This window comes from Triticum aestivum, chromosome 5B (genome assembly GCF_018294505.1).
Source record: "Triticum aestivum cultivar Chinese Spring chromosome 5B, IWGSC CS RefSeq v2.1, whole genome shotgun sequence".
NCBI lineage: Eukaryota > Viridiplantae > Streptophyta > Magnoliopsida > Poales > Poaceae > Triticum > Triticum aestivum.
In genome coordinates, this window is record NC_057807.1 from 11,356,152 (window position 1) to 11,363,689 (window position 7,538).

At 53.4% G+C, this 7,538-nt stretch overlaps 1 protein-coding gene across 1 annotated transcript; it reads right to left on the reverse strand.

Annotated features, from left to right (window-relative positions):
• Window positions 1–371: 371 nt before the first annotated feature.
• LOC123110109 (receptor protein-tyrosine kinase CEPR1-like) lies at window positions 372–3,893 on the reverse strand. Its single transcript, XM_044530552.1, has one exon. The coding sequence runs from the start codon at window positions 3,841–3,843 to the stop codon at window positions 841–843; it is 3,003 nt and encodes a 1,000-aa protein (XP_044386487.1). The 5' UTR covers window positions 3,844–3,893; the 3' UTR covers window positions 372–840.
• Window positions 3,894–7,538: the final 3,645 nt, after the last annotated feature.

Below are 7,538 nucleotides of genomic sequence, written 5' to 3' on the forward strand. Positions count from 1 at the left end.
GGAATTGTGTCTTTGTGTCAATGACATGTGCTGGTCCACAAGTCATAACAAAAGAACATATATTTTTCTCTGTGTGCAGGGCTAAATGATGATTTGAGCGTAATAACAGCTATCTACTACCTCTGTAACATAATACAAGACGTTTTTGCAATTCGATTAACTTAGTGTATTTCTCAATTCATTTCCTTAGCTAAGCTATTCCCTCATACCATCACTCTCCAAAATAAAAGGGCACACAAAAGGAGAACAAAAGGTGTCCATGCATCCAAAAAGAAAGAAAAGGAACAATTCAAAGTCTGAATGCACAAGTACTTTTTGTTGCATCCATCCATTTATATGTATATGATACATATAGCATATGCATGGTTGCTGTTGAATGGTGATAGATTTATACAGGTCCATCCATCCACTCACACTGAGGCATCAGATTCTGCTTAAACACCAAGCAGCCCAGTACAGTAGAGTATATCTCAGTGATCCATGAGGAAAACGACCCCAAAAATAAAGGGCTAGCTATGCAATATTATTGCAATGCAGCTACTCCACTTAGTATGTAAGTACATATCACTCGATCTAGTGCAAGATCCAACAATCTTTGCAACTTGAATTGCATCAATCCATCCTCAAAATTACCTCTCCTATCTCTCTATAACAACTTAGTTGCACCACTAGTTCTAATCATCTTCTTGATTAGTAGTAGCAGTGCTATTATAATTGTAGTTACTACTATTTTTTGCCTAATAACTTAACTGGATCAGTGATGACGATCGCTTGATTCACTCTTAGTTATACTAATAATTACTCATGGTTAATAGATCATTTGAGTTGCACTTGCACGGCTCACTTGGCCTCAGCTGGTTTGGGTTTCTGGCCGGAGTAGTCTTTGGCGGTCCGGCTGCCGGGCGGCGGGCCGGACTCAGCGAGCATCTGCACGACGTCGGCCATGGTGGGGCGGAGGCCGGGGATGCTGCAGGTGCACCGGACGGCCACGCGCAGCGCCTGCACCATCTCGTCCTTGAAGGGGCTCCACGCGAGCCGCTTGTCCAGCGCCTCCGCCTCCGCCGCGGCGGCCACCTTGCCGGTTACCCACTGCACGATGTCCATCGTCTCCCCGAACTCCGGCTCGATCGGCTTCTTCCCCGTGGCCAGCTCCATGAGCACCACCCCGAAGCTGTACACGTCGCACTTGGTCGTGGCCTTGGACGAGTAGGCGTACTCCGGGGCCAGGTACCCGTACGTGCCGGCGATGGTGGTGGTCGACGAGGTGTCGCCGCCGCCTGCACCGCCGCAGCGGGTGGCCTGGAGCACCTTGGCGATGCCGAAGTCGGCCACCTTGGGCTCGAAGTCGGCGTCGAGCAGGATGTTGGACGACTTGACGTCGCGGTGCACGATGGCGAACAGGAGGTCGTGGTGGAGGTAGGCCAGGCCCTGGGCCACGCCGATGGCCACGCGGCGGCGCGTGGGCCAGTCGAGGAACCCGAAGCCGCCCCACCCGCCGCCGGCGCCGCCGTGCAGCGCGTCCCACAGGTTGCCGTTGGGCATGTACTCGTACACCAGCAGGTTGCAGTCGGCGCCCGAGTAGCAGCAGTAGAGCTTCACGATGTTCTTGTGCCGGATGCTGCCCAGCGTCTCCACCTCCGTCCGCAGCTCGCGGCTGTCGTCCTCCTCGCCGCCGCCGCCGTAGCCACGGCCATGCCCATGCCCATGGCCGCGATGCTGATGCTGCTTCTGCCGCTGCTGCTTGGACTTGGAGGAGGACACCCACAGCTTCTTCACCGCCACCAGCTCGCCGCTGCTCAGCTCGATCTTGTACACCGTGCCGGAGCCGCCGTGCCCGACGATGTTCTTGTCGATCAGCGCCTCCACGATCTCGTGCTGGTCGAAGTTTAGCTTGTGGAAGCTCGTCACGTCGTACGACGACAACCCGCCGCCCCTCGACCCCGGCGACGACGTCCCGTCCTGCTCGCCGTCCTTCAACCCCCGCCGCCGCGTCACCCACCGGCGCGCCAGCGCCAGCATTGCCACCGCGCACACCACGCAGCACACCGCGACGATCCACGCGCTCCCGGCGAACCCCCGCTTCTCTCCGCCCTTCTGGCACAGCGGCAGCGCCGTGTCGCTCAGGTTGAGCCGGAACGCCACGCACAGCCCCGGGTTGCCGGCCACGCTCTCCAGCAGCCCTTCCTTGATCATCGCCGGAGGCACCGGCCCCGACAGGTTGTTGCCGGCGAAGTCCAGCGAGTTGGGCAGCAGCGCGCACAGCGCCTCCGGTATCTGCCCTGACAGCGCGTTCTCCGACAGGTTCAGCACGTTGAGGCTCCTCAGGTCGGCGAGCGTCTCCGGGATGGGGCCGTTCAGGCGGTTGCCCTGCAGGGACAGCTGGTTCAGCCGGACAAGCCGCCCCATCGCCGCCGGGATCGGGCCGGCGATGAGGTTGTTGCTCAGGTCGATCTTCACGAGGCCCCAGACGTCGGCGATCTCCGGCGGGAGCATGCCGGACAGCCGGTTGGCGGACGCAAACAGCGAGGTGAGGTTCTTGGCGCCGGCGATGGACGGGGGCACCGAGCCGGTGAAATGGTTGTAGGAGAGGTCCACGATGGAGGCATGCGGCAGCGCGAAGATGCCCGGCGGCACGTCGCCCTCCAGGTGGTTGCTGCTGACGCGGAACCGGAGGAGCGGCAGGCAGTCGGCGTAGGCCGCCGGGATGGTGCCGGTGAGCAGGTTGCTGAGGACAAGGATGTACTGGAGCTTACCGTTGGCGCAGGCGTGCGGCGGCAGCGGGCCCGTCAGCTGGTTCTCGGAGACCTCCAGCACGTTGAAGTCGGAGTAGCGGCCGAGGTCGGCGGGGAGCTCGCCGGTGAGCTGGTTCTTGTACACGGACAGGATCTCGAGCTGCGTGGAGTTGCCCAGCACGGCCGGGATGGGCCCGGTGAGGAAGTTTGTGTAGAGCTGCAGCACGCGGAGGCGCGGCAGCGCGCAGAGCGAGTCCGGGATGGCGCCGCCGAGGCGGTTCTCGGAGAAGTCGACGTCGGCGAGACGCGTGAGGTTGCCGAGCTCGTCGGGGATGGCGCCCTCCAGGTCGTTGTAGTAGAGCTCGAGGAACTCGAGGTTGGCGAGGCGGCCGAGCGACGCCGGGATGCGGCCGGTGAGGGAGTTGCCGCTGAGCTCGAGGTCGGTGAGCGACGTCATGTTGCCGAGCCACGCCGGCACGCCGCCGCGCATGGACGTGGTGGACACGATGAGCACGCGGAGGCGCCGCAGCCGCGTGAGCGCCTCCGGCGGGCGCCAGACGTCGAACCCGGGGTTCTCGTTGAAGTTGATCACCTCCAGCGAGGCCATGCCGGCGAGGGACGCGGCCGGGAACGCGCCGGAGAAGAGGTTGTCGGAGAGGTCGAGCACCCGCAGCGCCCGCATCGGGGACAGGTCCGGCAGCGCGCCCGACACGGCGGCGAAGCTGAGGTTGAGCGTCTCGAGGGACGAGCAGTTGAGGAGGCCCGGCGGGAAGCCGCCGCGGATCTCGTTGTAGGCGAGCAGGAGGTCCCGGAGCGCCGGCAGCGCCGCGCAGATGCCGGGCGGGAGCCTGCCGGTGAGCCGCCACGAGGTGAGGTCGATGCCCGTGACGTTGCCATCTGTCCCATCACAAACCACGCCCTGGAACCGGCAGTAGTCGACCGGCGTGGCCGACGAGAAGTCCCAGCGCGCCATGGCCGGGCCGGCGAGCTCCTGCTTGAGCCGGGACAGGTACGCGGCCTGGGCGTCCAATGCCGCCGCGCCATCGCCGGCCGCCGACAGGAGAGCGACGAGGACGAGCAGCAAGGCCGTCGAGCACAGCGTGGCCACCATGGCGCCTGTATCCAGCACGTACGCACCTAGCTTGCTGCTGGTGGTTCTTGTTGCTGTCGGAGCAAGAAATTGGTTGAGAAATGGAGGGAGAGCGTGTATATAATTAAGTGGAGCGAGAATCTGCCAAAGAAATTGGTGATGTGGATGATGATATAAAGAGATGCTTCTTCTTCTTTTCTCGGTGCAATGGAATGCAGCTGTGTCAGTCAAACAGAAGAGGACCTGGACTGTGACATCTGTTCATCAAGTGGTGGTGCAAGGGAGAAGTCCACTTTGCCCCATTCAACTTGCCCCCCAACTTTGATGTATTACCCTGTGTTCCTCCACTTTAGCCCTATGTAAATTGTCTTTTTTTAAAAAAATTAAAAATGGATGAGTCGATTTTTCTGACCGTTGATTCTTTTGTCAAGATTCCTGTATCTTTTTCACCCTGTGTTTCATGGCTTCTTGGGCTGAGTTTTGATTTCAGAATGACTCATCTAAGTAGTTCATCACATAATAAGGGGCTTCAAGATGTGTACAAAACATTTTTTTAATTGTTTTTTGCTGACGTTATGTGATGTCTTGCTTAGATGTGACATAACTATGTCACATCTAGATGAGTTCTAGCCACACCCTTTTGATTTGCCCCCTTTTGGGCTCAACCAACTTTTTATCGGCAATTGTACATGGCGAACGTTCATTGTAACGGGTGGCAAGCGGACCATCTTTGCCTACAGTTCTAGTTGTAAGACGAGATTAAATGACGACAGTTTTTAAACAAAAACTGCCTTCTCAGAGAGAAACTGCCATGTCTTCTAAAGAAAATAACACCTCCCCACACTTCATCACAACTAAAAATGCCATCGAGTTGTTCGCATGTGCCATCTCCCCAGGCGAACGTTCACCGGTTAGGAGGGTCCTTTTTTATTGGGCTTGAAGCCTGTTACCGGTTGCCTATTTTCCTCTTTCTATTCTTATGCATTTTTGCTGCTTCTTTTTCTTTTTCTGTAGTTGTTTTTTCGGTATTTTTGGGAGGTTGGGTGTGGTAAATGTATACAACCAAGTACTATAAAATACGTGTGTAAATAAATTTAGACTATAAAAATTACACTATTATATACTCCCTCCGTCCGGAAATACTTGTCGGAGAAATGGATGAAAATGGATGTATCTACAACTAAATTGTGTCTAGATACATCCATTCCTCCGACAAGTATATTCGGACGGAGGGAGTACTTATTATTTGCATATTATAAAAAATGCAATTTCAGTGCAAAGTTGTCTGCATTTCTTTATTTCTTCTTCTTAAAGGGTAATACCAATGCCGCGAATTCATTCTGATTCAGAAAAAACCCATGCCACTATTTCATTCATTCAGAGCACTAGAGTATTAACGTGTACTAAACCTCTCTCACAAGTAAAACATGATCACACCTTAGTACTCTTTGGGTGTTAATCACATGGCGATGTGAACTAGATTATTGACTCTAGTAAACCCTTTGGGTGTTGGTCACATGGCGATGTGAACTATGGATGTTAATCACATGACGATGTGAACTATTTGTATTAAATCACATGGCGATGTGAACTAGATTATTGACTCTAGTGCAAGTGGGAGACTGAAGGAAATATGCCCTAGAGGCAATAATAAAGTTGTTATTTTATATTTCCTTATATCATGATAAATGTTTATTATTCATGCTAGAATTGTATTAATCGGAAACTTGATACATGTGTGGATACATACACAAAACACCGTGTCCCTTGTAAGCCTCTACTAGACTAGCTCGTTAATCAAAGATGGTTAAGTTTCCTAACCATAGACATGTGTTGTCATTTGATAAATGGGATCACATCATTAGGAGAATGATGTGATGGACAAGACTCATTCGTTAGCTTAGCATTATGATCGTTCAGTTTTATGGCTATTGTTTTCTTCATGTCAAATACATATTCCTCCGACTATGACATTATGCAACCCCCGGATACCGGAGGAATGCCTTGTGTGCCATCAAACGTCACAAAACATAACTGAGTGATTATAAAGATGCTCTACATGTATCTCCGAAGGTGTTTGTTGGGTTGGCATAGATCGAGATTAGGATTTGTCACTCCGAGTATCGGAGAGGTATCTCTGGGCCCTCTCGGTAATGCACATAATAAAAAGCCTTGCAGGCAAAGTGAATAATGAGTTAGTTGCAGGATGATGCATTATGGAACGAGTAAAGAGACTCGTCCGTAACGAGATTGAACTAGGTATGAAGATACCCACGATCAAATCTCGGGCAAGTAACATACCAATGGACAAAGGGAATAACGTATATTGTCATAACCGTTCGACCGATAAAGATCTTCATAGAATATGTGGGAGCCAATATGAGCATCCAGGTTACGCTATTGGTTATTGACCGGAGATGTGTGTTGGTCATGTCTACATAGTTCTTGAACCCGTAGGGTCCGCACGCTTAACGTCCGGTGACGATATTGTATTATATGAGTTATGTGATTTGGTGACCGAATGTTGTTCGGAGTCCCAAATGAGATCATGGACATGACGAGGAGTCTCAAAATGGCCGAGAGGAAAAGATTGATACATAGGACGATGGTATTCGGACACCGAAAGTGTTTCGGAGGGTACCGAGTACATATTGGGTCACTAGAAAAGAGTTTCGGGCAACCTCGACAAAGATATGGGCTTAATGGGCCGAGGGAGGGACAGACCAGCCCACAAGGGGCTGGTGCGCCCCTTTCCCTTGCTGCGGGCCCTAGAGGAAGGAAAGGAGGGGGCACCACCTCTTCCTACCTTTCCCCCTTGGTGGGAGGAAGGAAAGGGGGGCACCTCCTCCTTCCTTCCCCTCATCGCCAAAAGAAGGAAAGGGGGGCGCCGGCCTAGGGCAGGAGCCCAAGTAGGACCCCTCCTACTTGGGGCGCTCCTAAGGCCGCTCCTTCCTCCCTCCCACCTATATATACATGGGGGGCACACAGAGACAAGATAATTGCCTACCCGTGTACGCCCCCCCCCCCCTCCATAGTTTACACCCCAGTCATATTATCGCGGAGGTTAGACGAAGCCCTGCGTGGATCACTTCACAATCACCGTCACCACGCCATCATGCTGACGGAACTCATCTACTTCCTCGACACCTTGCTGGATCAAGAGGGCGAGGGACATCATTGAGCTGAACGTGTGCAGAAGTCGGAGGTGCCGTACGTTCTGTACTTGATCGGTCCGTGTCGGTGTCAAAACCGGATGATCTCGGGTAGGAGGGGTCCAAGCTGTATGTCTGAAGACCGATGGTAACTATGAACAAAGGACACAATGTTTACCCAGGTTCGGGCCCTCTTAATGGAGGTAAAACCCTACTCCTGCTTGATTATATTCGAGAGGTATAAAGGTTACAAGAGTTGATCTACCACGAGATCGAGTTGGCTAACCCTAGATTGGCTAGCCTAGAAATGTTATGATCCTGCCTCCGATCTAACCCTCCGGCTTATATAGACACTAAAGGGGCTTAGGGTTGTACAAAGTCGGTTTTACAGAGAGGAATAACATATTCGGACACCTATACTTGCCATACACGCAGACGGGAGTCCCTTTCGGACACGAGGGGTGATCTTCTGTCTTGTATCTTGACGTCCCATCAGTCAGGCCCATATCCAATAGACCGGACGCCCAAGGACCCCCTAGTCCAGGGCTCCCACAGTAGCCCCTG

Coding starts and splice junctions, on each gene's coding strand:
- LOC123110109 (XM_044530552.1), bottom strand. CDS start 3,843: ATGGTGGCCACGCTGTGCTCGACGGCCTTGCTGCTCGTCCTCGTCGCT.